The following is an 18,022-nucleotide window of genomic DNA, read 5'->3' on the forward strand; positions in this document are numbered from 1 at the left end:
TCACTCTGCTGCTGAGGTACCCAAAGAACTATAAGCAATAAGTCAACAAGTGGGCATGGCCGTGTTCCAATAAAACTTTATTAACAAACGCAGGCTCACAGGCCATAATTTGCCAACCTGTGCCCTAGAGCCCCCTCATCCTCTGTATCTAGCCAGTGAGGGGGAAGAAAGAATGGAAAGGCCCACCCACCTATTTTAAAAGCCTCCACCTGGAAATGAACATATCACTTCTGCCCATATTCCACTATGAAAATAGCGCATATGGCTGGGGAAGGGTTTTTTCTGGCTGAACGGTGATTTTCCAGCAAAACGTGGGGCTCAGTCTCATGACCCCGAGACCACGACCTGAGCCAAAATCAGGAGTCGGACGCTCACCCGACTGAGCCACCCAGGCACCCTTAAAATGTGCATTTTTCAAAAAAAAAAATTCTCATTATTCCACTGAATTACAAAGTTATTAGCTTAAAGTTGTATAAAGTCTTGGCTTACAGGTGCTCTAAGCTGTTCTCAACCAGGGGTTCTGCTCTATTTTTCAATGCAATGTTGCTAATTTGTGTGTTTTCTCCCTTCTTTCCTCCCTTTTTCATCACAGTTGCTAAAAGTCTTAGTTGGTCATTATTACAAAGAAGCAGTTTGTGAATTTGTTTTATGGTTGTTGGTTTCTGGTCTCTACTTGAATTTATTTAATTTTGCTTCTCATCAGGGTCATTGAGCAGGAGAATCTCCATAAGGAGAGCTGAGGGTCGAGAGTGTTCATCAGTTTCGGGTACAGTAGGGACAGGTTGAGGCAGAGGGAAGGTTAAACAACATGCCCCCCATTCAGGTGAGGAGTCCAAGGGCGTGAGCAGGCACATGGTCAACAGAAATGGGTAGAAAGCAGTAAACATGAGGGCTAGCGAAAAAAAAAAAAAAGGGCAAGGCATGAATCTACCTAAAGGAATAGTTGCTATGGGACCCACCGCCCTCATTTTCAGAGCTGGACTTTGTGACTTTGGCCACACGGCCGTGCGGTGATTTAATCCCACATGCCTCAGTTGCTCCTCTCTGAAACCCCAACAACAATAATTGCTATCTTGTGGGGCCTTTTTTTCAAGGTGCATTCAGTTTTTTAATTATGTAAAGAATTTACTAGGCACTGGAGGTATGTTAGGGAGTTAGTCTAGTTTCTGATCTCCAGGACTTCACACTTGAGCAAGAAAAGAGGAAGAAGAAAGCCATCATTCCACGTGACAATTCCTCTGAGGGGACTGGATAAAAAGTCACAAAGATCATTCTGGCTGCAATGTGAAGTAGACTCAAGAGATGAGATATAGTGCCAGAGTACTCTCTTCTGTTAGGGGGTTGCTAGAGTTGTTTGAGGAAAGTTGATGGAAGCAGGAACAAGAGTCATGGCTGGGAGGTGTGGAAAAGTGGGACTCTGGGAGAGAATTGATTCTGCATGATTAGATGATCAGTAGAATACACCAATTGAGACAAAGGGAAGGCAAAAGATAACACCTAGGTTTCTCTCTTGGGCAACTGGGTAAATGGCGGCCATTTATCAAGATGGGGACCATGAGTAGAAGAGCAGATACAGGGAGAGATGATGGATTCGTGTTTCAACTATGAGATTTGAGGGGCCCACAGAAAATCCAAGGACAAGGGACTAAGTGAGCAGTGGGTTCTCTTGAACTAGAATGCAGGAGAATATTGGTCTAGAATGACAGATCTAGGAGACATGAGCGTATATGAACATTTAAACTAATGGACTAGATAAGATTGCCTTTTTGTTCATATATTTCTTCACTATTTATGGAGTATGTTCTGTGTCAGGCACTATTCTAAGTGCTTGGGATATGTCAGTGAACAGAACATTTCCGCTTCAGTGGAACTTATGTTCTAGTTGGGAAATGCGGGCAATAAACAAACATGTAATGAATAATTATATATCGTGATAAAAGGGTATAAATGGTGTAAAAGTAGTACAGGGTTCAAGGAATCAAGAGTGCCTGCTAGAGGGTAGTTGGGAGGAGTGGAGGATGCATAAAAGGCAAAGAGGGCTAGGAGGCTCACAGGCAGTGATCTTTAAGACAGAGGTAGGGAGACTGTGAGGATGAAGGGCATGAATGGCCACAGAAAGAGGTGGAGGGTATGGGTTGACCAGATCAAGGAAAATCCGGCACCAGTAATGGGGACTGACCCAGGCATCAGCCTCTTAGCAGTAATCTTTCAATGTGCATAAGAGTTTTTATGGGCAAGGTGATGGCATCATATGAAATATCATAAAGACAGAAGGAGTTGCTCAGAGACTAGCTTTGGAGCTAGGACTTTGAGTAGCCCGTCCAGTGGTGATGATGACCCAGCCCCCTCATCTGCCTGTCGCTTCTTGTGATGAAATCAACTCCCCGTGGTGAAGCGGTGACTCAGGGCAGTGGTTCGCTGTGGGTTGTTCTCCTGGCATCTGTGTATTTCACCCTCTCTTCATGCGCTTTTCCAGATGTGCTTAGATTTTCCAGCTCTGTCTGCAGCTGGGTTTCTGTGTTTCTGCCCGGCTCTGAGCAGAACACTTGGTCATTGTCTTCCTCCCGGTTTTAGTAAAGACCAAGTGTTCTCCAACCCAAGACCAATCTAGAACTTCTCCCAACACACAAAGGGATTGCTTTTTAATTTTTTTATTTTAAAAAATTGTTTATTTTTTAATTTTAATTCTAGTAGAGTTAACACACAGTGTTATATTAGTTTCAATTGTATGATATAGCGATTCAGCAATTCTACACATAACTCAGTGCTCATCATGATAAGTGTACCCTTAATCCCCTTCATCTATTTCCCCACCCCCCCCCACCCACTCCCCTCTGGTGACCCATCAGTTTGTTCTCTATAGTTAAGAGTCTCTTTCTTGGTTGGTTTCTTTTTTTTTGCCCTTTCTTCATTTGTTTTGCTTCTTAAATTCCACATATGAGTGAAATCATATGGTATTTATCTTTCTCTGACTTATTTCACTTAGTATTATACCCTCTAGATCTATCCATATTGTTGCAAATGGTAAGATTCCTTCTGTGGCTTAGTAATATTCCATTGTGTATGTACGCTATATCTTCTTTATGTATTCATCTATTGACGGACACTTGGATTGCTTCCATAATTTGCCTATTGTAAATACCACTGCTATGAACATTGGGGTGCATATATCTTTATGAATTAGCGTTTTCATATTCTTTGGGTAAATACCCACTAATGGAATTACTGGATCAGATGGTAATTTTATTTTTAAGTTTTTGGGAACCTCCGTACTGTTTTCCAGAGTGGCTGCACCAGTTTGCATTCCCACCAACAGACATGAAGTTTCCCCCTTTCTCTGCATCCTTCCCAACACCTGTTGTTTCTTGTGTTGTTGATTTTAACCATTCTGACAGGTGTGAGGTGGTATCTCATTGTGATTTTGGTTACCCTTTCCCTGATGATGAGTGATGTTGAGCATCTTTTCATGTGTCTGTTGGCCATCTGGATGTCTTCTTTGGAAAAATGTCTGTTCATGTCTCATACCATTTTTAATCAGATTATTTGGTTGTTTGGTGTTGAGTTGCATAATTTCTTTATATATTTTGGATACTAACCTTTTATCAGATATGTCATTTGCAAATATCTTCTCACATTCAATAGGTTGTTTTTCAGTTGTGTTGATTGTTTCCTTCGCTGTGCAGAAGCTTTTTATTTTGATGAAGTCCCAATAGTTTATTTTTGCTTTTGTTTCCCTTGCCTCAGGAGACCTAGCTAGAAAAATGTTGCTGTGGCCGATGTCAGAGAAATTACTGCTTGAGCTCTCTTCTGGGATTTTTATGGTTTCAGGTCTCACTTTTGGTCCTTAATCCATTTTGAGTTTATTTTTGTGTATGGTCTAAGAAAGTGGCCCAGTTTCATTGTTTTACATATAATTGTCCAGTTTTCCCAGCACCATTTGTTGAAGAGACCATCTTTGTCTTTTTCCCATTGCATATTCTTGCCTCCTTTGTCAGAGATTAATTAACCATATAAATGTGGGTTTATTTCTGGGCTTTCTATTCGGTTCCATTGATCTATGTGTCTATTTTTATACCAGTGACATACTGTTTCGATTACTACAGCTTTGTACTATATCTTGAAATCTAGGATTGTGATACCTCCAGTTTTGTTCTTCTTTTTCAAGATTGCTTTGGCTTTCTGATTTGACTTCCACAGGAGAAGGCTTGGGCCTCCTCGTGGCCACATCTCAGAGGGGCATGCACCTAATCCCCTGGTTTCTCTTCTTGGAAAGCCACTAAAGGGGTCTAAGCAACCACTTCCAACGGGGGGGTAGGGTGTCCCCCATCCCAACAAACAATGTGTAGGACACCAGCTGGGCATCCTACAGTTCAACTCAATTCTGACAGCATCACATCTCACGGGTGAAGGGTTCCGTCCGGCAAGATCACCCTCCTCTTCAGACTCCAGTCACAAACACCTATCACCCATGCTTCTGATCAACCGGCTACAGATCAGACGTTCCCACGATGCCCTCCTCGAGCTCAGTTAGTTTGCTAGAGCAGCTCACAGAACTGAGGGGACCCATTTACGTACTGGATTACCAGTTTATTATAAAAGCTCAGTAACAGTCAGTTGGAAGAGATGCAGAGGATGAGCCACGTATGGGGAAAGGGTAAGGAGCTTCCATGCTCTCCAGGAACACCACTCTCCCCAAATCTCTGCATGGTCATCAATCCAGAACCTCTCCAAACCCCGTCTCTTTGGGTTTTTAATGGAGGCTTCATTACAGAGTCTCAATTGATTCGGCTATTGGTGAATGAACTCAGTCTCCAACCCCTCTCCCCTCCCTGGGGGTCAGAGGGTGGGACTGAAAGTTCCCAGATCACATGATTGGTTCTCCCAGCCCCAGCCCCATCCTTAGGCGAGGTCCAAAAGCCACCTCATTAACATAACAAACGACCCTTTTGTGGCTTTCATCACTTAGAAAATTCCAATTGTTTTCAGAGCTCTGTGCCAGAAAGGGGGATGAAGTCCAAGTATATATTTCTTATTATAAATCACCATATCACAACCCCTAACAGCCTGTCTCTCAGGACAGAATACTGAAACAAAACACCAAATCTGATGTTACAGGGGAGTGAGGATTTAGGAGAACAGAAATTATATACTGGAGTTTAGCTTGGCCTCCTTGAGCAGCTGAGTGGGGTCGTTATTACTTAAAGATCCTCTCAGTTGGAGACCCCGGGAGCCGACTCCTAGTTTGTTAATTCTCTCACTGGCCATCTGAGTCTTTTCTTTACTTGACAGGAGCAGTATCCTTGAGCTTCCATGGAAGCTATTTATTGTCCAGAGGTCTGGCTTCCGCTTGAGTGAAACAGAACCCCTGCTGGCTTCCCTGTTTTTTTTCAAACAGTGGGAGGATGCTGGTTTTCAGCTCTAACAGACAGACCCCTCCTCCTAAAGTGTCCTCACCTTTCCCTTGGTCTGGCCCAGGTGGCTTGCCGAATGCCCAAATCAGCTACTTAGCTACTTTTTCTAAAAAAAAAAAAAAAAAAATTGACACTGCGACTCAGAATATACAATCTAGTTGTCAAAGATAAATTAGTTCTTTGTGTCACTATAACCCTTTAACATAAGAAGCAGTATTTCTAGTCCACCAGGGCTGGTCTGGAAGACACCCATTTATAGCTGTCACTTATATTTCTAAAAGATCCCACACTAGTCTTTGCTCACTTGCACCCCCGAGGTGCAGACTTCATAACAAAACAAAACAAATCCTATTTACTAAGAATCCGGTCATTCTTCAGAGACTCTGGAAGTCCTGACGCTCTGATCGTTTATGGGAAGGCAAATGGGCAATAATCATGGCCCTAAGCCAGATGGTAGAGTCGTTTGCTTTGTCATAAAAAAGAAAAGGTTTGCTTTGGCATAACTTTCTCGTGGACAGAATTTATCATTCTATAATGAGAAATTGTTTCAAAAGTGCGCGTGATCCTGGGGGAAAGAGGCCCAATGAGGAATACGTGTAAAATACTTTTCTGTGCTGGGGGCCTCTGCTGCCCACCGAAGCAGTCATTGGCCTCACCAAGAAGTCTGTAGCTGGGGACAGGTGCTACAGCCATGAGAGGGCGCTTGGACGGCGGGGGGGGGGGGGGGCCTGCAGAGGGGAAGCAAGAGACCTTGCGCAAGTATCTTCACACACCTGATGATCTTCTTCCTTCCTCAAGAATTAACCTTGAGCTCTGACACAGGTTAATCCTTCCAGTTAACTTTTTTTCTCCACTCATGTGGTCCTAGCACCAGGGTCATGTCTTAGAAGCTAAAGCACATTGCAGAAACTGCCAGGAGTCTGAAGAAAAGGAATCCTCCTTCCTGCAGACATCCACTGATATCCATTTCCATAATAAAGGCATCTGATCCCCTTCAAGAGCTGCAGGTTCTGTCTTTGTTGCAAGATACAATCCATCCTCCGGAGGCTGTGGCATCTTCCGTGTATTAAAATATGTTTAGGCAAGAGCCTTTAAACCATAGCTGCTTCCACGGGCATCACTTTGTCCCCTTGGAAATGGATTTTCCTTCAGTCTCTTCCAAGAGGGCATTAAGAGATGGTCTGCCGGTGAATTAAAATAGCTCTCCCGCAGGGCACTGAGCAAGCTTGCAAGTAGATAAGCAAGCCAGGTCCCTTTCCACATCCCACTTTGCGGTCTCCTGCCCTCCGTGCTGGTCCTAGCAGCGAGGTACCGAGGACTCCAGCTATCTCACTTAATCTCGGAATCTTACATGTTTATGTACAAAAAGTACAACTGACTCATTCATCTAATTGCTTCCAAGAGGGATGGGGAAAGCTCAGAGTCGCCCGGTCGACATCGCCCAGGGGCTGGTGCCCAGAGCCGGCCCTGCAGGCATGGCCAGAGGATGATGTCAGGGCTCCCCAAAGCGGGTCCTTGTCACCGGACCGCCTGATGTGTCTACAGGGACAATAGCCTGTGCACCGCACTCCAGCGGCTCCCAGGGGGCCTCGTGCTGGGGGAGAGATTGGAGCGGAGGCCCAGGGTCACAGCAAAGCCAACAGACTGGGTTGTTCCCGAGGCAGCCCCATAAGGTGACCTTTGTGCCTCTCCACGTGAGCCTGGCTTGAACCAGGAGGGAGAGGGAGTGACAAGCAGCCTTTCCCGGGACTCTCTGGCCCCGGGGAGGATCTGTCTGGGCTTTCCTAGGATGACACCGTGAGGACAAGCCAGTTTTTCTAGGTCTGGAGTTGCACTGATCTTTGCCAAGCTGAGGGCCGGACAAATGGCCTCCTGGGTGGTCTTGTTTATTTTTGATAGCGGCAAACTTGCGACAAGCGGCTACTCCTAACGAAAGCAGTAACTGTCATCCCCACAGCTAGAAAGGACGGAACTCTTGCCCATCGAGGGACTGGGCTCAGCACTTCGCACCCACTCCGTTGTTTTAATCCTCGAAACCTGACAGTAACTATGGCTGCTATTTTCATCTTAGAGATGGGGACCCTGAGGCTCTGGGAGGTTCAGTAACTTGCCAGCAGACTCTAGCACTGGAGGGGTAGGACCAAGAAACAAACCAAGACCGCCGGAGTCCAGAACCGAAGTCGATCCATCATCTCTGAAGGAAGCCACTGTCCTTGGCTACGAGCGCCTCCCGGCTGTTCCGTTTCTCGCGCCAACGGGGGCTGAGCCGGATGTGCAGCCGGGTGGGGGGCACACTCCAAGCCACTTGGTCACAAATCCAAGGCACTTGCAGCCCTGAGACAGTGGTGATTGGCAGCCCCCCGCCCCCGGCCCCGAGGCAGGGTCTTTGTGCCTGCACAGTGACGACATGGTCCTCAGTGACATATGCTGACCTGGCACATGCGGCCTTTTAGGGATCAGACAAAAAGTCCCATGTGGGGCCTTTGTCCTCACCCTGTTGGCTCGTCCAGGAGTAAAGGACTCCCCCGTATGTGGTTGCATGAACGCATGGCTTCTCTGTTGACTTAGAAAAACCTCTTTAATTGATTGCCTGTCACCTGATAAAGTAACTCCCGGAAGCTGTGTCTCTCCAGGAATTGGCTCCCAAAATAATCCTGTCCCCTGGTGGGGGGGAAATCTCTTCCTCCCCTTCCCATTGCCGCTCTGCTGTTCGCCACTCCGTTAGCGTCCCTTTCGCTGCCCCCCCCCCAGGAAGGTCAAGTGTCCCCTCCCTGTCTGTCGTCCTGTCCACAGCTGGCGGTCATTTCACACTCAACCCAATCCTGCCTCCTCCAGGAGTCTCCTGCATTGAGATCTCCTCCGTCTGTCTGGGACGGTGCTCGCCAGGTGGTTCTCGTCCTTGACAAATGTCTCTGATGGTGTCCCATGGAGATCAGCTCTTCCCAACATCATAGCTGATTTTTCTTCTGCTTCTCTCCTTCTCCTAAAGCGGGAAGCTTGGATGGGAACGAAATAACCAGGGAATGCTCTGTCCAGCTCTAGGGAAAATGGGACAGATGCCCAACTCCTTTGTTCCAGATACTCCACTTGGAGACTTTTCCACATCATCCTAGTGCCTCGATCCAAGGTCACCAGATTGCCAGATGCCCAAGTGGGAAGGGCAGGCTGAGTAACCAGTGGCAACAATGGGGCTTCCACAATCCTTCCAACCCTCTTCTGAGACGAGTCCCCATGAAATCATCATGACCACCCTCCCCAGAATGTCCCCCCTTCTCCATCCTCACGATCCTGGTGTCACCATCCGTCCCTTACATCTCAAAAACTCAAGTACAAGATGCTGTGGAATCTGGAGATATCCTTAGTGCATTGTGTGCAGAAAAAAAAAAGAGAGGCATTTTCTCTGCTACCTCCCCCTTCCGTTACCCAGTGGGTGTTCCCTAAATGACATGCTGCCACCTGATGGCTTCCAGGGAGGGTAGTGGGTTTTGCCCCCCTCTGCTGGTGGCTCTGAGCGTTCACACTGCCGTCTTGGCACAGTCCCTGTATGACTGGCATATCCTCATCCCCAAAACCGTGAGGAGAAAACGGGCCCCTACTCTGATTGAGACCCAACAAAGGTTGATGTCTTTTGTTACTACCACTACTAAGTGAATTCCTGATACAAACTGTTCTTATCATTTGCGTTTGCTCCATTTGAAACAAAGTGGGATGTTGCAGATAAGAAAAGAAACCATCCTCTTTCCTTCTCCCTGCCTGCCTCTTGTAACTTTTCCACTCACATGTTAGAATATTTGGACACCTCTGTGATGTGATGAACTTCCTCTGATGTGTGCATATTTGGGATGTGATCCTCGGTGTGGGTGTGAGTGAGATGGTGGGGGTCCACGGGGTGGGGGAGTCTCTGTCCCATGGAGGATGAGATCTCATGGAGAAGCTCTATACCCAGTTTGACGGAGGGCAGTCAGGAGGGAATACCATAAAGCTTTCAGATGGAGGGTCCTGTCCAGCAGAGAAGACCGGCTGCCCTGAGGGGCCAACACACTCACATGCAGGGCTCTCTGAGCATGGACTTGATGTCAGCTCAGGGCATGTGCCGAGCAGATCCAACGAAATGCTGTGATTTCTGGGGTGGGGAAGGCTTAACGTCCTCCACCACCCTCCTGTGTCTCCCTGGCCCTTAATAACACAGGTAAGCCTTTGAACAGGGACAAAGCCTTCTCCACCAGCAGAAGTAGGACTTGAAATTTCAGTGACAAAGGTTTATTTGTAGAGCCCAGGGTTCCCTGTAAGAGAAGGGAAGGGCATAAGGCTGGATTCTTAAAATAGGAAGGTGAGTGTTTGAGAGTACTGAAGGGGGGAAGAATGACCCCCGATCTCAAATGAAAAAGGTGGCATTTATCAAATACCCAATGAAACCCCTCCCTTGGGAAACGAATGCATTGCTGACATAAATATCCAAAAAAGCTAGAATTTATTTATTTCAGGTAATAGGTAAACAAATCTTTTACATTATTCTCTGTACTTTTTTCTTATTTCAAAATTTTTATGGTTTAAAAAAAGGACACCTCTGAAAATAGAAGTTGAAAAATAAAAAGTTTCCAACAACACAATGGAATACTGTGTAGCTGTTGCCAAAAAAAAAAAAAAATTTTTTTTTTCTTTTAATTGAGGACTATCTCTGTGTGCCCCCAAGGAAAGGACTCTAAGTAACATTGTAGCGAGAATAAGGCAAGCTTCAGAATATTTCACCAGTCCTGTCTAAGTGAAATACTTTGTGCCTGTGTGTATGTTTCATTGTATATATAGAACTAGATCTAGAAGAGGCACCAAATCATTAACAGGAAGTGGGATGAATACATACATTAGGCATCTTCATATGGTAAGAATGGTTCTCATAAGTAACTATTACATTTAGCATCATAGAAAAGCACTTCTAAGTTTATAAACAGTCCTTGAAGTGGTGGAGCAACCACGCTGGTCCCCAAGTCCTTCCAGGTTGGTGGGGTCCCCCGCGGCGGCGGGGGTGGGGGTGGGGGGAGCAGCATCTGAAATTTCCACCTGCCCTGTCCTTTCTGGCTCTTTCCTGCTTTGACACTTGGATGTCTGGAGGGTCCGTGACAGATACCAGCAGTGGTGGTGATGACAAGCCCTGAAGCGCACTTGTTCCATTTCTTGCTGCTCCTTGCTGCTTTTCCAATCTCCACCGTGAAAGCTCCCCTCTCTTATCTGCCCAAAGCAGGAGTCAAAAGTTCTTGTCCGTGTGATTGCAGAATGCCGGGCTGGGAAACTTCCGATAATACCTAAATTCCTTTAGAAGAGCTGAGCCTGGGGTCGGGTCAGAAGCGTTTCTGGGGCCTGAGCACATTTTGTACTGTGTAGCTGGATAATAATCCAGATACAATTTGGCAATGTAAAAACAAACAAACAAACAAACAAAAACCCATAAGGGACGTATAAGGATGTCATTGTAGTCCCACCTGATTGGATAGCCCCTTTCCCCAAGCTGATGAACCCACTCCCCTCCAAAGGCCACGCAGCCTTCTGAGGAAGAATTTCTGCCTTCCCAGCTGTTGAGGGTTTCCAAAATAGACACAGAGCTAGGAAGCATACAAAGGAAATCCAAATAATAATAATTTTAAAAGATCACGCTGCAGTTTCCGGGACATATTTATGGCTTTTATAATCAGCTGTGCGTTCGTTGAAAGGGGCTTTGTAACACTGGTGACATGAGCTAATTTCGACATTTAGGAATTTAGACTCAGTAGTGGGTCTGGCTTATCCCAAAGAGCGAAGTTTGCGAAACACTTTGTGCCGTGTGCCCTGCTTTATACTTGAACGTGATGCTAATGGCATGTTGTCGTTTCAGTTCTCTGTCTCGTCGTAGAACCTGAGGGAGACAGGTACCCTCCCACTGCAATCTCCTTTGGCCTCGTTCTGTATCCAGTGGCCCCTTTCTTTCCTTCATCTTCCCTGACTGCATTTCAGAAAGATAACAGGTCTCATGTCCAAAATGTGCAGGAATGCATAAACCTGAAGATAAACTTGACCAAGCAACAGGAGACCTTTAATACGCCCTGCCTTCTTCCCTGCCAGACGTATCCCTTTTATAAACACAAGTTCCCATTTGAAGTAAATCGATGAGAAGCCACATCAAGTTAAAACCTATCTTCACTCTTACCTTGCCCTAGAAACAGATCGAAGGAGGTAGATGTTTGCTCCTGGTAGGGTTCTACGGCGAAGCATTTCCAGAAAGCCCTTTGGTGTGCCTCAGCCACTGACCCCGTTCTTGGATTTTACCCCATCAGGTAACCAGGTGAGTTTTTCCAAATCGGCAGATGCATTCGCCTTCGAAGAGGACAGCAGCGGTGATGGGCTTTCTCCAGACCAGACTCGAAGCGAAGACCCCCAGGGCTCAGCGGGATCCCCTGCGGACACTAAAGCTTCAGAGACCCCTTTGGCAGGTCCTCTGGGGCCAGTCCAGGTAAATAAATCCCACCTCAGCCTACCGTGTCTTCATGGGCTTAAAAGCACATTGCCACCTTTAGTTTTGCGTAGAGACCCCAGAGATGTCTCTTGATGGCACTTGAACTTCATGCCTCTTTTGTCCCCATCCAGTCCAGGGATCAGTGTGCGGTGGCCAAAACCTCTAGAAAACCCTGAAAGAGAATCCTCAGGACTATACCCTTTGACTTACTCTTTAAGCGTCCACTCTGCCAAGTGGATGCCTTTTATCTGCCAAATTTATGGACAAGGTAAAAAGAGACTCAGTGAGATCAGATGAGTCACCGATGATCTCCCGGGTAGAATGTGCCAGAGCAGGACTGATTTCAAAGCCCACAGGCTTTCCACACACCGAGAAATCTCTACAGGGCCCTGGGTCGGGGGGGGGGGGAGGGCGTAGAGCAGGAGGTGCTGATTGGCTGCATAGCAGGGAGCCCCGAGATGGTTCTACCCTTACAGATTTCTACCTGCCAAACCACAGCAAGGTCCACATCCAGCCCAACCTGAGAATAGCTTGATGGGGGCTTCCCTCAGCCTTGCATGATGGTATTCATGCAGCCCCTAGGAGGAGATGTGTGGGCATGTGCACACACACACACACACACACACACACAAAAGGGGGAAGGAGATGCACTAGTGTGGTAGCGAGATATGAGTCTTTCACCCACGGACTCTGCAGAGAACCCCCCTTTTAGGAAGAGTTTGGTTCTCATGGCCTCCTGGGAATTATGTGATGCGTTGAAATTTGATATTCTATTTGAAACATGGTTTACACTGGAAATGGCCATAGGGGTATCAGGGACAGCTTGGGTAATCATCATGCAGAGCCCTATTCTGGAAACCATGATACTTAATAGTCGTTGTCATACCCTTCTGCACACCATGAAGGGAGCAAAGCTGGGGCTGCCAAGGAGGAGATGTGGAATGGGAGGAAACGAGAGCTAACAAGCAGATCCATACGTTTACTGTGCACGGGTTTATAATCAAAGCACGTTCCGTGTCCCTGCGTGCCACACCTGGTCTTTGCAGCTCAGCTTCTCTGATAACAGCAGACAGTATCTCGGATCACTTGTATCTGTTATTCTGATGGTAAATTCCTCAGCTTCTGATTACAGAATGGTTTCAGGAGAAGACAAGTTCTTTTCCACTTAACCCAGGAGAAGGGGTCAAAGGGAACAAGCACAAGGTGATGCCAGGCCCAGGGCAAAAATCATTTTGTCCTTGCACCCAGCAGCTCCAGTTAGCGGATCAGGACACTGAGGCTCGAGAGGCAAGGGTTCTGCAGACTTTTGCAGGTGCCAGGGCTCAGGAAAGGGCGGAGAAGCTCCAGGAGAGTATGAGCAGCCCCTGTCCCTTTTGGTCACAGTATCAGATTGCAGGAGAGGGACAGAAGACAGTTACCCTTTTTTCCAGTCCTCCATGTACAGAGGTTGTTCATGACACTACACCCACACACGCATACGTAGACACACACATACACCTACATATACACACATGCATGTAAATTACATAAACACAGACATATACACATACACACATGCACAGAGCTATGCATACATGCACATACACACATATATGTATAGACACATCCACATATATGCAGACCCATGCACACACATACAAACATATACACACATACATATGCAAACATACAAACATATATACACCCAGAAACACATACACACTCATGCATTTTCCCTCCATCTGCTAACACCGTTTTTATCGGTTTTTTTGGTCCTACTTTCCCCCCAAATTCCTACACCTACTCCTCCCTCTTCCTTTTTTTCATCAGTCTCCTTATCAGGTCTAACAGGTGGACCTCGTCATAGGTGGAACCCTCACTCAGGGTGACCAGCTGTCTGGGTTGGCCTAGAACAGGCCATTTCTATTCCTGTCTTCCGAAATAATGATGAATGACGACCCCTTTATCTCTCAAAAGTGACCTCAGTTGGTTGACAGATTATATATGACTCCTTTCCCCGGGGAGGTCGTGTGATATGTACTTGGATATGAAGTGAAGATGAAAACAACAGAGCCGTGTATGTGGTGGGGGATGGGGGGCTCTACTTTATCTCTGCCTCATACAGTTTTTCCTCCTGCATCCGACTCATGCTGAAATTTGGATTTCAGGATCATTCTTCTGGCTCCGAAAATGACAGGAAAGACTCAGCCTCCCAGCCCAGCAACCAGTCAGACACGGGGACGCAGGGGCTCGGCCCTCTTGGTAACCCCATCGCTGTGCACGCTGCCGTAAAGGTAGGGACGGACCGGCCTCCTGGCACCTGCCAGAGCGCTCACCCACAGAGCCCACTGGGAGCAGAGCTCTTGGAGTTAGGTGTGGTGGTTCGGTGGGAGTTAGGTGAGGAGAGTCACACGGACCTGTGTGTAGGCTCGGTCCGCGGGGAGCATTGCAAGTCAGGAGAGGGGAGAGGGGCCATCCGTGTATGCGGACCAAGAGTCTGTTATCTGTGTCGGCACAGCGTGGGTCTTCCCCGCAGAAGAAAAACCCATGTGCCTGCATTTCTTTGGAATCACAGCTCAGCCAGAGCGTGTGCCGGACTTAAAAGACTTCATAAGGTCAGCCTAGAGACAGACACGGCTGATGGGAACGCACACAGGATTTGTAAATGTCATCAAACAGGTGGGAGGCGGGGAGTTGGGTTTTACGCAGGGGAAGCAGATCTGAAGCCTTTGCGTCATATAACACCTCAATCATGTAAGCCCGGCTCCCTTTGGAGATAAAGGGAGGGCTTGTCTGCCCAGTAGACCATGAGCATCATAGCAGATTGTTGGTTAACTTTTCTTCGCGTTATACTTATTAGTTCACAGAGGACTCGCTCCTCTTACCAATTAACTGCCTGCTAATAATCATTTGGTCTTCTTCATAATATTTTATCCCAAGTAACTTACTAGTTTAGTTTTGTTTTGTTGGGCGGGGTGGGGGGGGAGGAGCAGTGGGAGAGGGAGAGAGAGAATCTTAAGCAACCTCCACACCCAGCACAGAGCCCAGCGTGGGGCTCGATCTCACACCCCTGAGATCATGATGACCTGAGCTGAAATCAAGAGTCAGACGCTTAACGACTGAGCCACCCAGGCGCCCCTAACCCAAATAACTTCTCATCAATTTGGGAGCAAGTTATCTCAGCTCTAGGGTCACCACTTAATGAGAGCTGAGATGTCTTTTATGAAATATTTTTCAAAAGATCGTAAGTTAAGAATCAGTGTTAAAGTAATGACCACAGAGTCCCCTCCATTGCATGCATATACACAAAAGTGGACGGCAGGACTTTCAGTTTCCTGTAAATGTCCCTAAACCTCGCTTCAAATTCACTCCCTAAGTAGCTTAAACCTCGCTTACTCAGCCCAGCAGCTTTGAAATTACATGACTATTGATGAACTTTGTTCATTGCCGGTGGAGGAAGGAGATGGTTCACGTTATTTCTACTGTCATGTACAAAGAGAAATTTTATTACTATTTCTACCAACGTGTTTAAATTTTGCATAAGCCAAATTAGCACCTCCTTCAGCCTCAGTGCACTAAGGAAAGGTGATAGTTGCCCAGAGGAAAGACAGGTCAGTTTCAACGGAGAGCAGGATTGACAGGTAACTGATCTAGCAGGACTGGTTGTTTATATAAGAGCCAGTCTCCCTGCTGATTGGTCAATGTCTATGAATTCTCAGTTGTTCGATACTCATCATGTCTAAATGAAGAGGATACTACAGGGCTTCTCAAAGAAGGAAGCAGCCCAGCTCGGGGGAAACACCTCTGACCTATTGACTTTCTAAGATACATATGAGACCACTGAGAGAATGCACAAGAATTCCCCCAAAACTGTAAAATCCTATGTAAAGGAAAGGTGTTCTCAGTGCAGGCCCCTAGAAGGTATATATCAAAGCTGAATAAAACACGATTCCTGGGGCGCCTGGGTGGCTCAGTCGGCTGAGCGTCTGCCTTCAGCTCAGGTCGTGATCTTGGGGTCCTGGGATCGAGCCCCATGTCCATCGGGCTCCCTGCTCGGTGGAGAGCCTGCTTCTCCTTTTCCCTCTGCCCTCCCCCCTCATTCGTGCTCTCTCTCTCTCTCTCAAAATAAATAAAATCTTAAAAAAAAAAAAAAAAAAAAGATTCTTGCTCTCAAGGAGCCTATAGTCTAATTGAGTATCATAGCCACCACTAACCCAAACAGTGTTGAGAGCAAGTAAGAAAAACATGCCGCAAAGGACCTGAACAGACATTTCGCCAAAGATAAAGAAATTGCCAATAAGCACATGAAAAGGTGTTCAGTGTCATTAGTCATCAGGGAAATGAAACTCAAACTCACAACAAAATACCACTTCATACCCACTAGAATGGCTATCCTGGAAAATTGCAAGTATTGGTGAGAGTGTGGAGATTGGAGCTCTCACACATGGTGCATCCACTACGGAAAGCAGCTTGGTGGTTCCTCAAAAAGTTAAACCTAGCATTACCATATGACCCAGAAATTCCTCTCCTTAGGTATATGCCCCACAGAATTGAAAACAGGTGTTCTAACGAGATCTTGGATGTGAATATTCATGGCAGCACTATTCACAATAGTCAAAATTTGGAACGAACCCAAATGTCCATCAGCTGAAGGATGGGTCTGCGTGTGGCATATCCACACAATGGGATGTTCTTCAGTTATAAAGAGGAATGAAGTCTGACACAGAAATGAGCCTTGAAAACACGATGCTGAGTGAAAGAAGCCAGACACAAAAGGCCACGTAGTGTAGGATTCCATTTATATGAAATATCCCGAATAGACAAGTCCATGGAGACAGAGAGCAGATGAGTGTTGTCCGGGGACCACAGAAGGACAATGGGGAGGGGCTGCTTCATGGGGATGGGGTTTCCTTTCGGGGTGATGAAAATTTTCTGGAACTACTTAGTGATGATGCTTGCGCAACATTGTGAATCGTATGCTTTAAAATAGTTACTGGGGTGATTTCTCTGTTACTTGTATTTTACCGAGATACAGAATGAGAGACCCCTTTCTTGGGGGGGGCACCACCTCCATCAGGACTCGTAGCATAAGAAGCAGAACAGGGGCTGGACTTCAGTCTCCCCCACCCCCTGAGCAGGGTATGCAGTGGTGGACCATTATCAGACAGCCCCGAAATGCCATATGAGACCTGCAAATGAGAGACCTCACTGCGAATTGGGAAAGGCTTCCCAGGGGAGCTGGGGTGTGAGCTAGACGCAGAGGATGAGCCCTAGTCGGGTAGCAGGTGCACGAGGGAATTGCAGACAGCAGGACATTGCAAGGAAAAGAGACCGGAGGGGTAAGCTGTTGGGTGGGAGGGGTCAGGCAGCTGGGTGAACAGTCTTCTTTGGCAGAGGGGGTTTGGGACTTGGTCTTGCGAGGCAGGACAGGCAAACTGATTGTAGGCTGCTGGGGTGGTACGTTGTGGGGCAGGCCCCAGGATGCGAGCAAGACTTCTTGCAAAAAAGTCACGGACCCTCTAGCCACAGACCACGCCATGCCCTCTTGCACTACACTGACCTGCTTTACACATTCACGCGTGGGTCTTAAACCCCTGGATGATGTATCTACCTCCCATAGACCATGCAGTTCTAGGCAGAAAATAGAAAAAAACAACAAACAAACAAACAAACTTACCACCTTGTATCCTCTGGTTTCAAAAAGAGTGTAAAACTATACAGTCCATGGAATCAGGGTTCCATGGGCTCAAAAGACTTTGCCTTCCACTCTCCAGAGAAAGCGGTCCAATTTGAGTAACTTCTGGAATGTTCAGTATCCCTGTACTAAGGCAACATGGAGAAAAAGCTCCCCGTCCCTGACTGGCCTGCAGCTCCCCCAGACGAGGAGGCAAGTCCTAGGGTGAGGTGGGAACAGAAGCTGAGCTGGAGCAAAGCAGGGCCGAGCTGATGGCAGGAGCCCCGCAGAGATTCTCCCGCGAGTCCAGGAGACTGATTAATTAGCTAGAATGCTAATCAATGAAGGAGCCGGGAGAAATCGAGCCACCAGGCACACGGGAATTCTTGTGCACCTTATCTATTACTTCCCGAGAAGAAGCCTCCTTAAGAAAACGTTTACAAAAGAGGCTTCGGTGGTGGGATGCCTGGAGTC

At 46.9% G+C, this 18,022-nt stretch overlaps 1 protein-coding gene across 1 annotated transcript in view; it reads left to right on the forward strand.

The window, feature by feature from the left end:
• Positions 1–18,022, forward strand: part of MYOCD (myocardin) — a 96,233-nt gene that overhangs the window by 54,596 nt on the left and 23,615 nt on the right. The window contains exons 6-7 of the mRNA XM_032432121.1: positions 11,717–11,892; positions 14,043–14,168. Of these exons, the coding sequence (XP_032288012.1) occupies positions 11,717–11,892; positions 14,043–14,168 (302 nt within the window). The remainder of the gene's footprint in view (positions 1–11,716; positions 11,893–14,042; positions 14,169–18,022) is intronic.

Source organism: Phoca vitulina, unplaced genomic scaffold, assembly GCF_004348235.1.
Source record: "Phoca vitulina isolate PV1807 unplaced genomic scaffold, GSC_HSeal_1.0 scaffold47, whole genome shotgun sequence".
Classification (NCBI taxonomy): Eukaryota; Metazoa; Chordata; class Mammalia; order Carnivora; family Phocidae; genus Phoca; species Phoca vitulina.